This window comes from Nomascus leucogenys, chromosome 11, assembly GCF_006542625.1.
Source record: "Nomascus leucogenys isolate Asia chromosome 11, Asia_NLE_v1, whole genome shotgun sequence".
In the NCBI taxonomy this organism is placed as follows: Eukaryota; Metazoa; Chordata; class Mammalia; order Primates; family Hylobatidae; genus Nomascus; species Nomascus leucogenys.
In genome coordinates this window covers 94,072,326-94,095,940 of record NC_044391.1, presented here as the reverse complement: position 1 = coordinate 94,095,940, position 23,615 = coordinate 94,072,326, and the positions used below count along the sequence as shown (strand labels likewise).

The 23,615-nt window shown below is 36.8% G+C and overlaps 1 protein-coding gene and 1 non-coding gene across 2 annotated transcripts in view; both read left to right on the top strand.

The window, feature by feature from the left end:
• The window catches only part of SPATA16 (spermatogenesis associated 16), a 254,547-nt gene that overhangs the window by 162,699 nt on the left and 68,233 nt on the right, over positions 1-23,615 (top strand). The window contains exon 5 of the mRNA XM_030823120.1: positions 5,596-5,680. Coding sequence (XP_030678980.1) covers positions 5,596-5,680 — 85 coding nt within the window. The remainder of the gene's footprint in view (positions 1-5,595; positions 5,681-23,615) is intronic.
• On the top strand, positions 7,403-7,503 carry LOC115837444. The gene has a single exon (XR_004032484.1). It is a non-coding gene; the product is annotated as a small nucleolar RNA U13 (small nucleolar RNA).

Genomic DNA, 23,615 nt, shown 5'->3' with positions numbered 1-23,615 from the left:
ATCCAGGTGACAGATTATGGACCAGATGATAATGCTGGAGGTGGTGAGAAGTGGCAAGATTCTGATGTAGGTTAAAGAGGGCCTGACCAGGATTTTATCTTGCATTGGATAGGGAATGTGAGAGAGAGGAGTCGATAGTGATGCCAAGGCTTTTTGTCTGAGAAATTAGATAGATGGAGACTACTAGAGGTTGGGGAGATGAAGTAAGGAAGATCTGTGTCTCCAGGGTGATTAAGTTAAATTTCATACCTTTTAGGTATCTAAGTAGAGATGTCTAAAAGGCAGTTTCTACAAGATTCTGCAGATCCAGGAAGAGGTTTAGCCTCAGGATATAAATATAAGACTTGTCAATGTATAGATGCTATTTAAAACCATGAAACTGATAAATTCACCAAGAAAGACAGAGAAAATGTCCAGGCGTTGCATCCTGAGACACTCCAAAGTTAGGAATCTAGGGAGATTTCATCCTCCCTGCAAGGGAGGATGAAAAGAGCAACCAGAAGGATAGGAGGAAAACCAGAAATAATGGCACAGTGGAAGCCAAGTGGGAGAGTGTACACTAGATGATGGCATGAGCTATTGTATGACTTGCACCTGAGAATGTATAGAAAATGAAGACTGAAAATTGAACCATTACATTGGGCAATACGGAAACTATTAGTGGTAGTGACAAGAGCAGTTTCAGTGATGTGGTGGGAATGATAGCCCTGCTGGAGTGAGTCGCAGAGACAACGGGAAGAAAAAAATTACAAGTAGAGAATGCACACAGCTTTTTCAAGAGGGCGAGGTTTTCCAGTTTGCTTTTTAATAGTGAAGGGAAGAATTCAGGTGATAATTGGAATGGAGGACATGGCGCAAGAGAAGCTTTTGGGGTATTTAGTTTTGTTTTAAAAGGAAGAAACAACAGCATTTGTGTATGCTGGCAGAAAAGCTCCAAGAGAAAATGAGAAATGAAAAGAGAGAAACGAAACTAGAAGAGTGAGAGACTTGGTGGAGCAGTTTCCATGAGTAGGTGCAATTGGATGAGCTCTAGTGCAGAAGTGGGTGGGTTAGGTTTACACTCTGCTCCGTAAAGTGCTTAACATGGTGCTTATCACTTCATAAAGACTCAAAATTAGCAGATGTTAAGCCACTGATTGTCAGTTAAAAGGGTTTGCCTGACATGACCTTATAGCTCCATTGCAGGTACAGCATTCAGTACATTAATGAAAATAAGATGAATAGAATCATGACAATGAAATGAAAATAGTTGGAAGCAATATTAAATCACATTGACTAGCACCTAGATATTGTTCTAATGGTAGAGAGATACCTGAAGGAGAATAGAAAGAATGATGAGTTACTGTTTACATTTGATTCATGGGATGAGTCTGCCGGAACCAGGATCTCACATGGTACTTGACTCCTTATGGATGCTCAGTGGGTTGATCAATTAATTATCTTGCCTTTTATAAATTCAGCATGATGAAAAGCCGATGGCTCTTGCCTCACAAATATTGCGTGACATAATGTTATTTCCATGCACTTTTCATATCATTTCACTAATTTTCACTGATTCATGAGGGCTGAGCAGTAGGGCAGAGTTACAATAGAGAACCAGACAAAGGAAGGTAGGTAGTAAAAGCACAGCTGCCATTTCCACTGGGAAGACAAAGGGGCTTGGAGCAACTACAATCTGAATTGTGTTCCAAACATGAACACACCTCTATGAATACATGCCAGGTATTGAAAGAAATACATCATACTTATGAAATATATCTCAGCTAATATGGAGCTTTAGGAAATCATTTTTTGTTATTTAATTTTAATATCCTTTTGCTCTTATAATACTTATGCTTCACTGAGGTATGGCAGGTAAGGAATTTCAATGCATCTTAATTCTTCACGGTTTCAATATAAATTTGGAGTTGTGTTCCTTTAAAAAAAGACTTGAGCCCCCAGGTGAAAAAGCACACTTAAGAATGTAGCAAACAATATGACAATATATTATTACAGAAAAAGCAACTTTTGCAAAACATTAATAAAAATGCTAAAAATTCTAATTTTACAATTGTGAACACAAAACCAAGTTACCAAAAGCATTAAAAAATCAGGAAAGCCTTAGAAACCCACTGGGGTGATCTCATTCACAATTGTCCTAATCCAAAAATGACAATAACTAACACTAGAAATTTTTTTTTATTATTATTATACTTTGTTTTAGGGTACATGTGCACAATGTGCAGATTTGTTACATATGTATCCATGTGCCATGTTGGTGTGCTGCACCCATTAACTCATCATTTAGCATTAGGTATATCTCCTAATGCTGTCCCTCCCCCCTCCCCCCACCCCACAACAGTCCCCGGAGTGTGATGTTCCCCTTCCTGTGTCCATGTGTTCTCATTGTTCAATTCCCACCTATGAGTGAGAACACGCGGTGTTTGGTTTTTTGTCCTTGCGATAGTTTACTGAGAATGACGGTTTCCAGTTTCAGACATGAACTCATCATTTTTTATGGCTGCATAGTATTCCATGGTGTATTTGTGCCACATTTTCTTAATCCAGTCTATCGGTGTTGGACATTTGGGTTGGTTCCAAGTCCTTGCTATTGTGAATAGTGCCACAATAAATATACGTGTGCATGTGTCTTTATAGCAGCATGATTTATAGTCCTTTGGGTATATACCCAGTAATGGGATGGCTGGGTCAAATGGTATTTCTAGTTCTAGATCCCTGAGGAATCGCCACCCTGACTTCCACAATGGTTGAACTAGTTTACAGTCCCACCAACAGTGTAAAAGTGTTCCTGTTTCTCCACATCCTCTCCAGCACCTGTTGTTTCCTGACTTTTTAATGATCACCATTCTAACTGGTGTGAGATGATATCTCATTGTCGTTTTGATTTGCATTTCTCTGATGGCCAGTGATGATGAGCATTTTTTCATGTGTTTTTTGGCCGCATAAATGTCTTCTTTTGAGAAGTGTCTGTTCATGTCCTTTGCCCACTTTTTGATGGAGTTGTTTGTTTTTTTCTTGTAAATTTGTTTGAGTTCACTGTAGATTCTGGATATTAGCCCTTTGTCAGATGAGTAGGTTGCAAAAATTTTCTCCCATTTTGTAGGTTGCCTGTTCACTCTGATGGTAGTTTCTTTTGCTGTGCAGAAGCTCTTTAGTGAGATCCCATTTGTCAATTTTGGCTTTTAACATTATAAAAATTCTTATCAATTTAGCTTTTACTTGACTCAAGCCACTGTGTCTATGATCCAGAATTATCTTTTACATTTTTTGCATGTTTCAAGTTGTCAAGCTTAGTTACTGGACTCTGCTCAGTAGTATTAGTGCATGTTATGTTGTCCCTTGAAGAGAAAATAGCAGGTTGAAATATCTAAGGGACCCTGTGGCTGGAATGTGTACACACTGGCGTTGGACTATTTTTTTTTTCTCTTGCTCTTGTTGCCCAGGCTGGAGTGCAGTGGCGTGATCTCGGCTCACTGCAAGCTCCGCCTCCTGGGTACATGCCGTCCTCCTGCCTCAGCCTCCCGAGTAGCTGGGACTACAGGTGCCCACCACCACGGCCGGGTAATTTTTTGTATTTTTAGTAGAGACGGGGTTTCACTGTGTTAGCCAGGATGGTCTTGATCTCCTGACCTCATGATCTGCCTGCCTCGGCCTCTCAAAGTGCTGGGATTACAGGCGTGATCCAATGTGCCCGGCCGGCATCGGACTATTGATTGACAATTATATAAATGCCCACCATGGCTTGATCAACCTATTAATTTTCTTATTTTAGAGTTAAACTACCCCAATCTGTTTTTTGTAAATAAAATCTTATTGGAAGACAGCCACGCTAATTGGTTTATGTATTGTCTATAGCTGCTTCTGCAAAGCAAAGTTGAGTAGTTGTTAAACCACATGGCCCATAAAACTTAAAATAGTTACTATCGACTTTTTACAGGAAAAGTTTGCCCACCCTTGATTTAACTAATGTCTGGTATACTTCTTAAGCAATGTTTGTTGAACCATATTTGTAAATCCAAATGTTAATGGTAGAAGGAATCAGAGTGCAGACCAAATTGTCACCAAGTGTACCCAACTCCTATAAATATAGGGTGTGTTGTCCTTGAAAGTAAAATTTCTATATTTTCCATCTATTTCTTACACTCAGAATTTATTAAATGAATTTCTATTAAATAACAGGCACCTCCATGTCGAGTAAACTTTCTTTTTAGGTTGTTATGAAAAGAAAATGTTTCCATGTGCTTCTATCAAAATGCAAACATTTGAAATGCACTTTTGTCCCTCTACAGTCTATGATTTTTATAACTTGTTTCTGTCCCATTCATATTGACACAACATCAAAACCTCCTACCTCTCTTTACCTTATCATTAAGAGCTTTGCAAAATATAAAAGGATTCTTAAAATATTAGCTATTCTTAAATTATTGTCATTTATTCTGAAATGTCAGTGGGCAGCTTCTTTCCAATACTACATGTGTTTATATAGATATATATATTATATATATATATAGAGAGAGAGAGAGCTGAATAATCCTCTAGTTGGTGGTATTTCTTTCCACCACTGATTTAGAGTCCTAATTTTTGTCTGTCCTGAATAAGAATCTAAACATTTAAATTATTTCAACAGAGTAAGTTTATAGCTGCTATGCCTTATACAACTTATATTTAGAAAAGGAAAATTTCTAATTCAATTTACAATGATGTCAAGAAACTACACATATCTGCAGGCAAAGATAAGAAAAACATTCAGGGGTACACAGTCATAGCTCTACTTAAGTAAATAAACTTTTGGTACTAGTGATTAGGTACACAGGATTATTATATGTTTAACTGGCTAACGTGACAATTTGGAATTACTTCTAGTCACATTTAATTGGATTTGGAATCTCTGGAGAAAGAAATAGAGAGACCTAGCAGAGAAATAGTCATAAAAGTAAACTGCTTTTCCAAAGGGTACTAAGTAATGAATTAATATCCATTGCACAATAGTTTTTAATATCCCCTCAACTTAATAAGATTAATGCAGCAAGTGTACACACTAGACATTAAAATCAATTCAATTACACACAAATCTGTGGGTAGAGGATTCTTCCTTGAATTGGAGATTTTTTTATTTTCTGTTTTCAGGAGACTAATAAGAGGTGAATAATATTTAACTCAGGTAAATGCTGAGATATGCTTAAATACCAGTCTAATAGTTAGCTATATATGCTATGCTAGGTTTGAAGACCTAAAAGTTCCTAAAATCTATATCACTCTGTAAGGGCTTTGAAGCTTAATATGGGACAACCAAAACAAAGCATTCTCTCATAATCTTTAAACATTCTTATACTGTACAAATTTAAAAAGCACCTACAAGACAAATAGCCTATTGCTTCTCTTTTATAGTTTTGGTTTATCTACCTCCCCAAGAAAACCCCTACTTTCAACATTCTAAAATGTGCTTTGTGTTTTGCTTAATATTAGTCTAGACAAATTTATACATTAAAAATCATCTTCCTCAGTATTTTTATATAGTGCCTGTTATGGTTTTCCTTCTGTCCTATACATTTGTGGTTGCTTTTTTTTTAAAAAAAAATCTGTCCTTGTTCCTAGGAGTGCCATGATTGCTGACTACATGTTCTGGCTTGGTGGAGGAAGGGAACAGAGCATAAGCAAGCTCATCAAGCTGTATTGGCAGGTAAAAATTGATGTCCCAACTAGGGAGGAGAAACCCATCTCATTTTTAGAGCCAAAATGAAAGATTGGTGCTTAAAAGACTATAGAAAAAGGTAGCTCTGGGCATATCAATCGGAAGGAAGCTACTGAATAACAATGTATTCATAACGAAGTAGATTTTCTAAGACTAATTCTAGGGGCAAAATTCAAGGTTGTTAACCCGTGGCCCATAATTCAGTTTTACAACTCAATATAAATTTTAGAGATCCCAGGAATTACTTTTCCAGGCATGCTACTATAATAGTAGGATTCTTTAAAATATGAACATTGTATTTTCATAGATTCTTATTGATCTACAGCTTGTAAAAACAGATGCTAGAAGTAATATTAATTACATAATAAAGGAAAAATGCAAAGATCAGATGTATTTGTTTACTATTTACTATCTGAAACACTTAACCAATATCAAATTGCAGATCTTGTTTCTCATTTATTATTCAAAATGGCAGCAAGAAGTCATACCAAAGGTCAATCAGATGCCAAGAAGAAAGTCATAATTTCTTAAACTTACAAGAAGAATTTTGGATGTATTAGTTCAATCTCATTCATAAGACATGAATCTGTTCTTGCTTTACCCTCCCCCAACAAGCTGTCAATAAGTTTCTGCTGACGTATATCCAAAATGAAGAGCTCACTTAACCCCCACAAAAATAACATCCAGTTTGCTAACTATTAAACTGTTTTCCTCATTTAAAGTGAATTTCTGCTCCCTTAAAACTTCCATCCCATTGTTTCTAGTGAGTCCACATGAACCACATGAAACACATTTCCAGTGAAATTGTTATAAATATTTGAAAATCGGCTACAAAAGCCAACTGTCTCCTCCATGTTTTCTCTTCTCCAGACTGTGTGGAGATTTTTCCTTGTATTTCAAGATGTTTTAATTTAATTGACTATGAACCTTTTGAACCAACCAGAATAAGATGTTCTAAGTCACTAACTGTAAAGTAAGAAATAATCATCAACAGCCTTCTGAAGCTTCCTGTTTTTTTCCTGTTTTTTTTTCCCCCGCCACATTTTCACTACCGTGTCTTGGCCCCTAGTTTTTTGTCTCTCTATATTATATGTTATCTTTGTTAGATATTAAAATGTCCGGTTTATCATATACAATTTCCAGCAACTCGCGTGGTTCTATCTGGAGATCAATTTACCTTCTATTAAAAAAAATTTAAATTAGTCCCATTATACTTCAGTTGTGATTATTTTAAAATGAAAAAACAAATGTTGATCTCCAGGTAGACAAACCTTTAATCCCAAAACAACCTATTACTTCTCTGATAATTTTAAGACTTTCCTAAGAGAATCTGGAACATATAAACAGCAGTAATGGCTGATGAAGATGTAACTAAATAGTTGTTTAAAAATGCCAGATGGGAAAAATAAGCAAATAACATGGGCTGTAGATATACAAAAAGGACTTTTTTATAAGGATTTCAGAGGCTTTTGTAAAGGATTTAAGAGAGGTGGGAAAGGAGTTGTGAATCTTGAGGACTGAAAAATATTCAGCAGGCCTGGCATATACTAGATCCCCAGCTAATGCTTGACTTAATTATTCATTAAACAAATATGTATGAGTACCTATCGTGTTTTCTACATTGAACTAAGAAAATAATAGATCCAATGTCAGTATAACCTAAGACAAAGTATAAGACCTTGGAAGTTGCATAAATAAAAATTTTGTCTGACCATGTTGTGGTTCACAAGTGTGATAATTCAGTTTTTACGCTCACGTGTGAGATATTCCTCCTTCAAATCTTGTTATGTCAGCACATTATCCATATGATGCGAAAAAAACATTTTCTGTTTCTTTTAGCTTTCAGAGAGCATTAATAGCCCTATTTTATTTACCTCAGACTAAGAAAAAAATCTCCACTTACCAATGCATGCATGTTTGTGATATAAAAAGAAATAAAATGAATATTTTACTATTATGCATTAATAAAAGTTAAAAAATAGTTCTCTTTGTATTCCCTTTTTCTTGATTGGATGTAACCTGGCATAAGGGAAAAGAGCTCTTGTCTAGAAGTCAGGTCTGATTTGGCATAAGTTCTAATACTAACTAGATATTGAACTTAGGGCAACTTAGTCTCTAGCAGAGCTTCAACTGGAAAGTGAGGATGGCTGGAATAAAGTGTTCGAGAAGGTTTATTCTTAAAGCCCATTTTAGCACTAAAATCTTACCCAAAATCTTAGGCACATCCAAAAATGATGTCACAAATTTTGAGGAAAAAAGAAGCAACATAATTAGAAATCACTTCCTGCAGATAAATTCTATAAATTAACACCCTCTATCAAGCCCCAACATCAGCACACCAAACCATTCACTCACCCATTATATACTTCCCGCTGCTAACCAGCTTCTCCTTGATCTTGATTCAAATGTATACATTCGAATCCCTAAACCTTGTTCTGTCCTAAATCAGAAGGGGGTTTTTAAACCCTGCCAGAGAGTGCCAAGTCTATGCCATCTTTAAAGAAATATATGCCCCACTACCCAATCCACCCTAGCAATTTCACTGATGACTTCAAGAATGTCCCCAAACATCACAGACTAGAGACTGTATTTTCATGCACTTTTGTAGGCATCCATTAAGGTTAAATAGATAGACACTATTTTCACCACCTTTGCCAGAAGTTACTATACTGTATATCTTCCTTTTCAACCATATAAAATCCATACCATTTTAGTTGGTTATTCTTCTTAACAGGAAATGGAAAATTTCAGAATGTAAAAATTTGAGAACACATCTATATTTACTCTTATACATAGTTAACTTACAAACTCTCAGATACAAAAGAATGGACCCTTGCTTTGGTGAACTCAAGAACCTTTCAATTGCATTAGGAACGTTTTTCATATCATCAACCCAGCAAGGAAAAGAAAGGCATAAAGCACTATACTATATGACAGCTCACACTGGGATATATCACTCTGAATAAGTGTTTGCACATGTTATTCTATAATAGTGTCACCTCTTCAGAGCTAGAGAGGGTTGAAAATAACTTGTCATGACTGTACTTGCACGCAATGCCACTGCAACCTGATATCCAGGCATCTGTAATCAGCCATTCTCCTTGAGAACACCTGGAGACCTCAACACAATCCTGAAGTAATTAGCAAAATAGAAAGTACCAAGTCGGGCTGAGACTAAGCTATTTTTGAAACAGCTGCCCTATAGTATTTATATATTGGTCCTACACTAATTTTGTTACAAGAAGAACTTTATATGAAAATCTAGTTCACCTCTCCCTGCTCCTTACATCCAGGGATAGTTTTAATAACATGAGGAAAACAAGCAAGCAAGCTTCCTCCTTCCACTTCCCTGTCCTGTCCTGCTGCACTCACTTTCAGCCACATTCTGAGGCACAAAAGTTTTCATGTGTGTGTCTTTAACTCATAATGTGAATAACAGAGCCAACCCTGGTCTGCAGTGCTCAGCAAAGTGAGAAAAGGTAACAGCTAATTGTATCACAGAACTACCACAAAACAAGGGCAGAGGAACCCCACTAAACAGGGGCATGCTGCCTGATCAGCTCATCCCCTACCTTAATGGTTCTTTTTTTCTTTATTTTTATGTTTTTGAGTTATAGACCCCTCTGAGAATCTAATTCATTTACAAGAATCCACCTAGAACAATACTCATAAACATACACACACGAAATATGTGCTTACTTTTTATCGCATTGGATTGGAAATTGATCTCCTATACATAGTCAGAATACCAGAACAGCATTTACAGAAAATTATGGTTTTCTCACTCTTGTGAAAAGGCTTTTGTAGCTTTTCTACATCAAGGAATTGAAATATTTCATATTGCATCAATTTCAACATTTCATTTTAATGTCAATAACAGGTAAAATCCTGATTGACAAAGTCTCTACCAGCAAATGGAGTTAGAGCTCCAATACTACACAATATCTCAGATGGGTCAGCATGAATTAAGAATTACCAAAATTTTCAACTAAAATTTATAATACGTCATTTCCTTTGTCCTCGAATAAATGAGGTCATCTTTGTTAGGCTTATATCATCAACGTTGTCTATGTCAGCAGTTTGTTTCCATTTTAAGGCTGTCTGAACAAAAAGTGACCTTCATAAGAGATAAGCCACTTGCCAAGTGTCTGTACATTTTTGTCCCCAGAAACTCTCAAGTCTTCGTCAGTCTCACCTTCAGTGTTGGAAAATCCATATTGTTATTTGACTTCAGTCACCTCGTTTAGAGTAGCTGCTTGGCCAAAAAAAAAGCTTATAGTTTTTCGGCAGGATCTCTAATAGTAACTTCAGCATTTTCAATCAAAAGATTTGTTTAATTTGTGTGCCTAAGATATCAGCCATTACAAACCTAGTCCCGGAATTTCTCACCATCAAATTATTCTAAGAAGGAGTTTTCTTTTCTCTTAAAAAATTGTAAAGAATTAACCAAACTAAATCACATCTAAATCTCTTCTCTGGATTGTCAACAAACTTCTCTAAAAGGAAAGAACTTCATGGTGTGCTCTTGTATCTTGACAAAGATCTACTGAAAAGGCACTAATTCAAGCTCTTGGCTCCAAAGAAGCTGAAGACTTTCACAGCAGTAGAAAGACCTCTTTTGGGATGGTTGGAAGAGCTGTTGACACCAACACAGGCCCGTGTAGAAAGCATGACATGTGGAGCATCTTTCTTCAGTGAAGCAGCAGAGGCTGAGGCAGTGCCAGCTTCACAGGTCTTCCATCTGTGCAGAGAACACCAAGACTTCCCATCCAATTCAAGTTGCACTTGGCATTGAAATGTTTCCCATCTCAAAGCTATCAATGGCCTATATGATTTCCAAAGGCAGCTTACCAAAAAGAAATATCTCTTTGGTGTGATTAGTCCTACTCTTGAGGGACAAAACCGGAAGCTGGCTGAACTGAGAGACAAAAAACATTTTCCACAGCCACATGCTGAAAGACGGCCCATAGTTTGTGGGCCCCTAACGCCTTTCTATGGACTTCAGGATTCACAGACCACAGGCTAAGACTCTTTTACAACTCCTTCTCTTTACATGATTGTCACTATTGCAACAACCCCTTTTCTTTTTGCTGTTAGGCCTACCAGGAGGCATTTACTGCTTCTAACACTCAAAGCAAAAAATAGCACCCACAATGTTATTGTCATGTAGTGACTCCATAAACTGCACCATGGTCATTCAAGCTTGAAACCTTTGCAATAGTGTCCAGAGTCTTCTTAAGTTAGTGAATACCTTTATTATTTACTCTCAAATTGTATTTGTCATTCATACTCATTCAACAAATATTTATTTAGTGACTGTATGTAAGGCGCCGAGCTACATGTTGGAGATACAGGAGTGAACAAAATAGACATTGCCTGTCTTCAAGGAGCATATATTCTAGCACAAACTATTTACCAGGAAAAGCTACAGACTATAAGGTACTTAAATTGTATACCACCTCTAGTTAATCTGCTTTCAAAATGCACCGCCATCAAAATGCATTGCAAAAAGCAGCTCGATACAGATTTGTTAAATCAATCAATCAAATTAAATATTGGTTTGACATGAAGCTCAGACCAATAACATTTGACATGAGAATATTTTGGCATAGTTGTTTTACGATTTTAAAAACCAGTGATTATGAATCCAATGAACATTTTGCTAGGTATGTGTGCACGTGTTCTAAGTTCACAATTGTAAACAACTTCTGTGCTTCAGTTGAGTTTAGGATCAATAGAATTTTTGAAGAAAGTTGCAGGTTTCCAATAGATCTTTTAGGCTCATTAATTTCTGTGCTCAGAGGTGTCTTCATGGAAGTTCCAAGTTCTTAGCCTACTAACTGCTTCTTTCAAACATGACAATCAAGGGAGCAGCAAATGAATAGATTTCTCTAAACAGACCAGAGAATCATGTACAATAAATTAACACTGAACATGACTTGATTACTTATACTAATAATGATGACTTTTTTCTCTTCTATTCTTTGTTTCTCTTCTTGATATTGCAAAATCATCCCAATATTACTCATTTACCTGGTAAAAATGTATGCTAACCCCAAATAAATATAAAATCTTCACCATGAAATTGCAGGCAAAGTAAGGTCAAGGAACTGAAAAATATTTTTTATCTTTAACAAAACACCTACATTTTCTGGAGAAATGTGTTTTCTCTGAAGATTTGCTTCCATGTGAAAAATTTTTCCACAGAAAGGAACAAAATAGCAATACCATCTGAGTATTTCTCCTAGTGGCCTATATTTATAGTGTATTTATTTATCTGGCCCTGTCAGGCAGAGAGTTTCTAAATTATTTGCATGAGGAATGTCTGAAAGCAGCCCAGGCCCTATAGTATTTAGATTAGATGTAATTTGAGAAGCACTAAAGACACTCACCCAAAAATATTTTCCCCATCAATTCCTATGTATCATACTTAAATTCTTATCATTCGGCATTGAGTCTCCAGTCAGCCCTAGGTCATATGCAGAGGAAATTTTATCTAGAAGTGTTTAACTAAGTACATTGTTACCTCTGAATAGAATTGTAAAAATTAGTTTATTTGAGCTTTCTTAGTCTTCTTTGAAAGGTGAAAGCAGAATTCTATAAGAATAAGATATAGGGAAAGGAAAGGTCTAACGAGAAAACTTGACAGAAATATAGGAATGTAGAAAATGTAGGCCAACCAGAAGTACCTTTTGAAGGCAATGGACATCTGTGCTTAATTCTGTCAAGGAAAGGAAGCAAAGGCAAATAGGCAGCACGGAGCAGGAGAAAAAGGTTGGGCCTGAGATTCAGGAAATTTAACTTCTAGTTCCAAAGCTGACTCAATTTTTAATAAATCGCGCAATTTTTTATTAGTCAGCTACTGCTGCAATAATACTGTGTAACAAACCACTCTAAAACTCAGTGGCTTACCAAATAAATATGTTGGCTCAAATTTGACTAGTTGAGGGTAATCTCAACTGGGCTTGGCTTACCTCCAAGCTGCAGAGAGGTCCAAGTGTATTTCATGTATCTTTCGCTCTCCATTGTCCAATGATTACCTGATGCAAGTTCTTTTTACGGCAAAATGCAGGATTCCAAGAGAGAAAGCCAAACCATATAAGCACATTTTAAGCCTCTGCTCATACCATCGTTTCTAACATTCTATTAGCCAAAGCAAGCCACACGATCAAGCCCAAGAGCAAAGGGTAGATTCTTCTGCCCACTACAAAGCCAAGACAAAGGGGTGGAGATGACATTGCAACAAGGAGGGGAAAAATTGAGACCCACAACTCAATCTACCAAAATTGCTCTAGGCCTTCGTTTCTGCTTCTGTTGGCCTTCCAATGAGGAAGTTGGCCTAGGTTAGTGGCTCTTAAACACCAGTCTAGTAACCAACTGCATCAGAGTCACTTAGAAAAACATTTAAAATATTAGATTCCTAGAGCTGAGTGGGATACTAAAAACTGTATTTTTCTATTGTGCCCCTTCAACCAGGTGATTCTGATGCACAACCCCAGGCATATGTCTCAATTTTTAAGTTAGTGACCAAGTTAGCCCACCATAGAGTTTACCTGGGACTGCCCTATGTGCAAAGGTATGACATTGGATGACCTGCACAGGTGATCCTGCCTACCTGACGATGCAATTTAAATAATTTATAAGACCCAGATTCTCCCCTCCATCTTCCCACTATTAGATTACCTCCCAGCAGATTAGGCAACTTATGTTTCCCATTGTTAACAGTTAATAATTGCTGTCCCTTTCTCCCCATGATGTAAGTCAGATTTTCCTGTGTACTTCACATCCCTGAAGCAAACCTCTTGGCTGCTTAAGTGTCATATCTAGACAACAATGGGCATGCAATATTCTTTAGTCTCTTGCCTACAAAGAAATTTGTCTATTGAGCTAGACAATGTTAAAATTCCCAGTTTATGAATTCTCATATTTTTCAATTAGAAGACAGACTAAAGAGGAAGTATCCAAATTGAGGTGAGAGGTAAAAGAGAGCTTCCTTTCCTGGGTCTTGCAAAAAGATAAATGTAGACATAAATTTCTCATCTAATTATTCATTCCTGTTTATATATTCTTTAATGATATGTTTCCATGGTTACCAGCGTTGTTAAATGCTGCCTGGGTTTCATTTTGCTTTGATGCTATTTGAGGTAGTATGCCAGTAGGAGAGGTTCACTTTTAAATGAAAGATGTAATTGAGGCATGTATTTGATCCAAGGTTGAGTGTTCCCATGAAGGAGATAGTGACCGTGACATTATTTGCTGGTCGTATAGTTTTGTGTAGTTCTTCTATTGATGTTCTGTGAGTGCTGCAGGCATTAGAAAGGAAGGGAAGAAAGAGGGGGGAGAGAGGGAAGAACCTGAACCATACACATATATAAATTAATGTGTCTATTAGGGAAGTATATATATATAGGGGGGAGAGAGGGAAGAACCTGAACCATACACATATATAAATTAATGTGTATATTTTACTATATATATATATCATACTTATATATATACATCATACATATATATATAGTGACATTGATTTAGCCAGATTGTCAAGTAGGTGAGGTTGCTTTTTACTACCCCATTCCTCTCTTCTCGTCATGCTATCCCCACTTCAACCCAACATGTACGTGCCAACAGGCAGTTTTTTTTGAAAATGGGTTGAGTATTCAATTGCATCGCCTCAATGTGAATTTCAGCCGCAATGCCACCTCTCTGGAGGTATTTTGCCTTTGAAGCCCCAACTCCCACTGAGAAATAAATGGCTTTGTCCCCTGCTACCAACACAATGTCAGGCATCCAGATCATACAAGAATTTGGGGGCAGTAATCCTTGCCAGTGCCTCAGAATATGCCCTGCAAGGGGCAGCGTGCTTCACTTGCACATCAGCCTTCTCTGCACGTTGATAATTAAGGCTTAGAAAATTCAGGCAACAGAGCTGATACAGTCCCCGCTTCTCAGGAGGCTGAGGCAGGAGAATCATTTGAGTCCAGGAATAGTTAGAAGCTATTGCAGTGGTCCCCAACCTTTTTGGCACCAGGGACCAGTTTTGTGAAAGACAGTTTTTCCATAAACCAGGGTGGGGGGATGGTTTCAAGACGATTCAAGCACATAACACTTATTGTGCACTTTATTTTCATTACTATTATATTGTGATACATAATGAAATAATTATACAACTCACCATAATGTAGGATTAGTGGGAGCCCTGAGCTTGTTTCCCTGCAACTACACGGTCCCATCTGGGGATGATGGGAAACAGTGACAGATCATCAGGCATTAGATTCTCATAAGAAGCATGTAAACTAGATCCCTCACCTGAGCAGTTTTAGGGTTCATGCTCCTATGAGAATCTAATGCCACTGTTGATCTGACTGGTGGCGGAGCTCAGGCGGTAATGCCAGCAATGGGGAGCAGCTGTACATACAGATAAAGCTTCTCACTGGCTCGCCACTCACCTCCTGCTTTGTGGCCCGGTTGGGGATCTCTGAGCTATAGTAGGCTGTAACCACACCCATGAATAGCCACTGCACTCCAGCCTGGGCAACAAAGTGAGACTCCATCACTATGAAAATAACACATAAATAAACTAAAAAATTCAGGCATCATAAAAAGCAAGACAATTAATCCTCAGTGACCCCTGAGTAATGTTGATTTTGTATCTTCTTCAGAAATATCTATTTTTTCAAAATATTCCTGGTTTGGTTTTTCAGTATTATTAGTAGGTAACGGCAGAAGCCCACATCATTTAAATGCAGCTTTTTCTTTACTTTTTTTGCCTCCTAAAAAGCTTTTGGGTTTCTGATGGTTTCTATGGGAGGAAAAAAACTAACCTCCAAATTTCTTTTCATTTTCTCTCATTTGAGAAAGATATGGGCTTAGAGATGTAAAGCATTTCAGGCCTTTCTTTACTTTAACAAATTTAGGTCTAGATATTTGATTCCCAGGAGGCCTGTGGCTATTCTGCAGTGGTTTCCATGAGGTTATTTTATTTTCATAGAGACTTTGCCTTCCAGTCCAAATTTACGAACATGTTGACTCCTTCTTTGTGTTTGTTTGCATCTGAAAATCAAAACTCGTTATGAGCAAAACCAACTTTAGAGGGTTTTATGGTTATCTTTTCTATTTTCCATAGATTTTTATGGGTTATTGATTTACAAGCTTGCAGAGAAATTGAGGTCACTTTTTTTAGCAGTTGGAGATGTGTAATAACTATTCCATGAAATCATGAAATTTTTTAAGCTGCGTTCACTCAGGTATAAGATAATCTGCAAAGCTCAAAGCTTTTAATGTTTGTATTTATACTCAGCCATCATTTTGGTGGTATTGCACACCAATTAAAATAAATTCTCCTCTTTTCTTGAATTCATATGATTGTATTTTCTTCGCTAATTTTTGAAGACTGCCTACTTATCTGTACCTGGGCTGAATCATTCTCTTTTTCGTGATGATTTTCTCCCTTCCAAATAATGAGACCTTGGCATTTCAAATGTCAGCCTTTAACATGTGGCATGATTTCGTTTTTCTCAGGATTATAAAGTAACTGTTAAGCTAACCTATTTTTATTCAAGAAAGCATAGGTGCTATTATATATATAGTGCAGCCTATACCAGGAACCAACAACCTATGCGAAACAATAACTTCCAGAAAACCTCACGAGGATTATTTCAAGCCCAAACATAAAGGGATGGAAAATATCATATTTAGCTGGCAAGCCTTCACTTCATTTATTATTTATCCTTCATCAGGTGGAGGTTGGCCTGCTGTAACATTGATATAAGATGCAAATCACAGATGTAACCAGAGACTGGACAGATAACTTGCAAGTATAGTGGCAGGTCTCTTGAAGTTAGCACTTTATCTCATTTCATTTAATATTACGTGAAGCTATGATTTTTTCTTGTCACAAAGCACACAGAAACATACATATGTATATAATGTATGTGGATCTATATATTATACACATATTTTGACAAGTCCTTTGCATTTCTCACAGGTGCAATTATTTCCCCTCTGAGACATTTTGATGTTAGGATGAAAGCATGGGAAGTCATGTATAGGAGGCCACCTGCCCCATAAAATTATCCTCCTGCGATCTGTTCTTTTTAAAATATAAAGTCTTCTGGGAGAGGCCACAACCTGGAGGACATTAATTGCAGACAAATTAAAGAAATAATAAAGAAAAGGCCGGGCGCAGTGGCTCACACCTGTAATCCCAACACGTTGGGAGGCCTAGGCGGGCGGATCACGAGGTCAACAGATCGAGACCATCCTGGCCAACATGGTGAAACCCCATCTCTACTAAAAATACAAAAATTAGAAAATCGCTTGAACCCAGGAGGTGGAGGTTGCAGTGAGCTGAGATCACACCACTGCACTCCAGCCTAGTGACAGAGCGAGACTCCGTCTCAAAAAATAATAATAATAAATAATAAAGAAAAATAAAAGGTGTCTGATTGCCAGGCAAAGCTGAAACTTATGTAAGAAAAGAAATTATGGGGAGGCAGGAGAAGACCAGAACAAACTGTGAGTAATATTTCCACAGCACAGTCATCCCTCTTACTAGATTCCAGATACACTCATTTCTCTTGATCTGCACACCACCAAGGTCATGAGCTACGAGCTTCCAAGATGAACAATTCCCTTCTTAGAAGCCTCTGTTTCCTGCTAAAGATTCCACTTCTGCCCTCTGAAGCTCTGTGCAAGAACCTTTCATATATTTGGAATCCTATCTTAGTGCTGGACAGGGCTGTAAACATCATTTACAAGTCAGCATAGCATAATGGCTCAGAGGAAGAGGCCCTAAGATGTAACTGATTTGAATCCCATCTCTGTCATGAAGTAGATATGTGAAATTCACCAAGTTGTAGAAGCCTTTACAGACTAAATTTTCCTCAACTATAAAATGGAGTAATAATGCTTGCTTTCCAGCATTGTTTTAGCAAACTAATAGAATAATTTATCTACAGCACTTAGCCAATGCACAGGTGAAGACTCGTTTGATGAATAAATGAGTTTTTCAGGTTTATCAGTAAGCCAAATAAAGTCTTCATAGAGAGAATCTGAGAACACGTTGCTACCTGATGACAGAAAGTTAGTCTTTGAAACCTAAATCTTCTCTCCAGATGAAACGTCCTCAAATCTTTTTAATTTGTTCTCCAATATACACTTCTTCAAAGGTATCCCTGATCTTTCCACTCAAAGCCATCTCAAATAATAGCCCAAAAGATAAAACAAATTCTGAGTAGAAAAAGCAGTACAAGTTTGAGAACCAAGTCACCAGGTCTTTGTCCCAACCCTGCCATTAATTAGTTGTGTGTACTGGCAAGGCATACCCCACTTTGAAACCAACGGTCAAGAAATACAATCAAAAAACAACATACAGTTAGGAAAAGAAATATCTACCTTCATACAACTAAATGAAATATAGAGATGAAATGCACAACGACAAAAAAGGGTCCCAAGCTGTGTTGACATTTACTACTGAACACAGAGGCTAAAGCTCATTAGTAATACCCAGTTGTCCTTATGAACTAATTGCAGGTAATGTAGCTATTTATTTCTGTGATACCTTTTGGTGATTCATTTTAAGTCATCAAGAATAAAAGCTCTGTGGCATCCTAAAGAGTCTGGAGGCTGCTGAAACCCACACTTGTAACTCTGAGTTTCTTTCAGCTGGCGTTTCTCTAATGTGCAAGCAGAAAATTATTCAGGGTCTATAGAACGAGAACATACTTTAAGTTCTATTTATAAGTTATATATGCTTTGCCATTAAATAAGCAAGACTGACTTAAGCATATTATTATTTAAGCTCCCCTATCAAAAAGCCGTTCATCTAATTTTTGTAAATGTTTCTCCTCGACACTGGCATGCCAGCTGATAGCATGTCCTAAATCTAATGAGGGGCCAGTGGACAAAACAGTCTTACTTGTGGCCAGTAGGTGTGAGTGATGAATATTCCATTTTGTGTTAGAATTGTTATAAAGAGGATCTTGATCTGGTTATGGTTTGATGTGGTCTGTTTGTTTCTCTGTGCTAGAGTCAAATTCTAGCTGTCTGTGGAGGCAGAAATAGATAGTGATGAAAAAAGAAGAAGGGAATCAATACTTGATCTTATACTTCCAAGAATTTACAATCTAATTAAAAGAATAAAATGTTGCTCACTGTAGAAGAAAGATTGGCTTAGGGGACTTGGGCTCTCATCTTGCTTTCATTTCTAATTTTGTAACCTCAGAGGAATCACCAGTACTCACCAAGCTTTAGTTTCCTTAGTTATAAAGTTTAGTGATTATAAAATAATATTTTAGATCCTTTCCATGTCCTTAGTTCTATCTTGAAGGACCATGGAAGTAACATTTTACTATAAAATATAAATGATTAAAAATTAATACAGGGTAAATTTTAGGCATTAAGTGCAGAAGTTATTTAGTTAATGGATGCATCACATATAATGAAAACTCTAACCCTAACCATACTGAATGGTAGACAGTAGCTCAAATAATATATTTACACAATTACATGCATGTGTATATACATATACATGTTCTAAAATTATATAGCAGTAACACACTGCAAAACTGAATTAAATACTTTAAATTTAATATTATATTTATAATGACTATTTTTAAACAGAAAGGGTTGCAAAGTATAGAATTCAAAAAAGCTATATAAAAGTCCATTTCCCTTGCTACAAGTAACCTGTTTATACAATTTTTAGTGATTTCTAAACAATGCAAATAAAATTTAAATATTTTTATTTAAACTGCATGAAATATTTATAACTTTCACATCACTGGGCTGACAGAGGTAATGGCAAAGCTGCCAAATATTCTTTTATACTAAGAAAAAATGAAATTTACAGTGAATGTTCTTTCATAAAATAGGTTCCATAAATCCAGGGTAATATTTCAGCATCAAAATGTTGATCATTGCAGCAGGGACAATCAATTATTACATATTCTATTCTGACACACCATTATACTAAAATCATCATAAAAATGTAAATCTTGACTATTATATAAATGATACAGTGATTGTGTTTATAAGGTTGTCTCGAGGTAACATATTTATGAAAATCTGTTTTTAAAATCAATTCTAAATTTCAAGAAAATTGAAATCCTCCAAATTAAACCACTATGTATATTTTAAAAATTGAATTTGAAAAACGTAGCTCACAAAATTTTATTTTTCCATTTTCTAGAAAATTATTATCATCATTTAAAATTGCATTATTATTAATATAATAACAAAAAGGTTTATTAGCCATTAAATAGTAAAGGTACCTACCTCAATCATTTATAGCTTGCAAGTATAGTACTGCTTCCTTTGAATTTAATAATGTTAACTCTGAAAATAAAACAATAAAACTGTAATATTCAATCACTAGTAATACCTACCCAGATGGATTTTATGAGGACTAAAGGAAATAGCCTATATAAAAGCATTTATCACACTGCTAAATGAAAGGTTGTTGTTTCATCTCTTTAAATGCCATGTTTTTCTTTACTTTTCAAAATAATACACAAGTATTAGTAGATAAAAAGGGATTATGAGAAAGATTCCAAGTTTTATTTATTAGTATTGGTGTGTTAGGGTAGGCTACTGTAACAAACAACCCCAAATTTCAGAAATTTAAAACAATAGAAAAACAATTTGATTTCTCACTCGTAGTCCAACATGGATGTTTCTGATTGGATCTACTCTAATCAGCAACTTGGGAACCCACAATGCTTCCACTATGTAGTGCCATCTTCCTTCCCACCTGTGAGTCCTTTTTTTTTTGAGACAGAGTCTTGCTCTGTTGCCCAGGCTGGAGTGCAGTGGCCTTAATCTCTGCTCAGTTCAACCTCCACTTCCTGGGCTCAAGCAATTCTCCTGCCTCAGCCTCCCAAGTAGCTAGTATTACAGGCGTCCACCACCACGGCTGGCTAATTTTTATATTTTTATTTGAGACAGGGTTTCACCATGTTGGCCAGGCTGGTTTCGAACTCCTGGCCTCAAATGATCTGCCTGCCTTGGCCTCCCAAAATGCAGGGATTACAGGCATGAGGACCGTGCCTAGCTGAGTCCCCTTTCTTAAGGCAGCTGACAGGAAAAGAAAATAGGGGATTATGCTAGGCAGAGTTTCATGGGCCAGGCCTGAAGAAAGTTAATGCCTCTCCCGCCTCCATTCCATTGGTCCACATTCTGCCACAATTCACTGTAAGGGAGTCTGGAAAATGCCTATTATGTGCCTGCGAGGTAAAGTCATAATTTTCAAAAAAGAAAGTGAAATATAATATTAGAGACTCTAATTCTAAATTCTATAGATTTTTTTAAAGTCATTTAATAAATCCTTAGAAGGCCGGCCATGGTGGCTCACGCCTGTAATCCGGTACTTTGGGAAGCCGAGGCAGAAGGATCACCTAAGGTCAGGAGTTCAAGACCAGCCTGACTAACATGGTGAAACCCCATCTCTACTAAAAATACAAAAATTCACCGGGCATGGTGGTGGGCACCTGTAGTCCCAGCTACTCAGGAGGCTGCATTGGGAGAATCGCTTGAACTCCCAAGTGGGAGGTTGCAGTAAGCCGAGATCGCACCACTGCACTCCAGTCTGGGCTACAGAGCAAAACTCCATCTCAAAAAAAAAAAAAAAAAGGCCTTAGAAAAGTCACTTAAGCCTCTCCAAATCTCAAGAAATTGGGCTGTAAGATTCCTAAGGTTCCTTCCAGATCTAATCTTCTAAATAAATCAATTTACTGTGATTATAGTCAACCTTAAGACTGGAAGCAATAAAGGAATAATTTGATGATAATCTATAATAATCATCATCACATTTTCTAATTTCAAGTGACAACATTCCCTCTTAGTAAACCACTTTCACCAAGCACATAGTTCAAAAGTTACAATTTGCCCAACTCCTCCACAAGAAAGAGGAAGGAAGGAAGGAAGGAAGGAAGGAAGGAAGGAAGGAAGGAAGGAAGGAAGGAAGGAAAGAAAGAAAGAAAGAAAGAAAGGAAAGAAAGAAAGAAAAAGAAAAGAAAGGAAAAGAAAAAAAGAAAGAGGGAGGGAGGGGGAAGAGAGAGAAAGAGAAGGAAGGGGGGAGGAGGAAGGAAGGAAGGAGAGAGAGAGAAGAAAGAAAGAAAGAAAGAAAGAGAGAGAGAAAGAAAGAGGGAAAGAAAGAAAGAGAGAGAGAGAGAAAGAAAGAAAGAAAGAAAGAAAGAAAGAAAGAAAGAAAGAAAGAAAGAAAGAAAGAAAGTAAGTTACATAATTCTATCATCCCAAAAATGTTTGAGGTTTATAGTTTCTGCCAGCTTAATTCTGGCTACCTTGAATGCTCTTAAAATTTTACCAGGAAGAATTGGCCCTCTTGAGTTTAGACGAGGGAGATGAAATTTGTTTCTTTTTTGCTGGTCATGTTTCCCCCTACTTTTATTGCTTTTCTTTTCCTCTTGATGGAATATCTCTCCTCCTTTCTCTCCCATGGTCTGTCTTGTACAGTCATCCTGGGCAAGTTGATTTCTAAGGTAGCAAGGGGTTCTTTTTACTTAGCTACAGTACAAGGAGAAATTATTATAAGTTACTGTTTGTAGAGAAAATGAGCTGCCCACTTACACCCTTGGCTTATGTAACTATAATATGAGCTTTACAACTTGATAAATGTGAGAGTAACAATAGAGAGTTATTAGAACTCCCAAAGGTAAATACTTAATTTCAAAGCTTATTTTTGAGTAACAGCAGAGAAAGCATAATTAACAGCAATGTACATTTAACAGCAGCGCACAAGGACTGATTGTTTTCTCCATTTTCTGCACACGTGCAACATTTACTGACATCAGAGAAGTTCACAGGTCCAGAATGATTAAATTACAGAATATTTATGTCAAATTAAGAAGTATCATTTGAAATCTGCTTCCATTTTTAGTATCACTTATTTTTTACAACAAGCAATTCCTCGTCTGGTCTCTTCCTTTATTTGCAAAATCAAGGAAAATCTTTTATTATAAAAAGTAAATTTAAATCTATCTTTTATATTTTAATGTCTACGATTATATCAAATCATTCTAGTTTTTAAAGTCCTTAAGCATAATTTTTAAATTTACACATAGTAGACTCTTTAAAAATACAAGTCCAACTCTAAATTGCCAAATTATTATCACCACAAAGTGAAAATTTAATCTTTTGATATCTAAACCAAAACAGTCAAAAAAAATCCTACTATTTTAATTAGATACAAAGGCGAAGTTTTTTCTAGATTATTTCACTAATTAGTTATTCAATAATGCTATTCAATACCAATAATGCTATATATATATATAGCATATATATATATGCTATATATATATGTTATATTACTCTATTTCTTTACAACAGCAATGTAGGACAGGCTCAAAGCCTCAAGATTGTCTCTAGAAGAATAAAAAATATTAGTACATTAAAACACAAAAGGATGTTTCAGGATCTGGTGCAAGGGTCATCTGTATTCTCATTTCTACTCTATGTTTTACTATTTCTTCCTGGGGCTATAATAATTTCCTTTAAGAAAGCATCTCCATGGAGAATACAATTTCTATTTGTAAATTACATACTCTCTATTTACTCACCCACTTCCTTACCCACCGTCTTCAGGTTGGAGAGCAGAATCCATGGAAGAACCCATGGTCTATTGGTTCTCAGTGGGGAGAGAGGGAGGCTGCTCTCCAGCGCATACCCTCCTGAATGAGAGCCCTGTTAAGGCCCGAAGGCAATGCCTTGAGCATTAAGCCAAGAGTACAGATCCTTCAACGAGCAGATCAAGCTGCCACATGAAAACCTACACTTCTGCCACTTCTTAAAAAGCTGGTGTAGGTTCTTGGGCACGAGTCTTACCATCCCCACTGTGAGATGGCTTCGCCAAGCTACCCTGCCAGCAGTCAGTTAAGCTGCCAGCAGTTGGAAAAGAAATGGGGTGGAG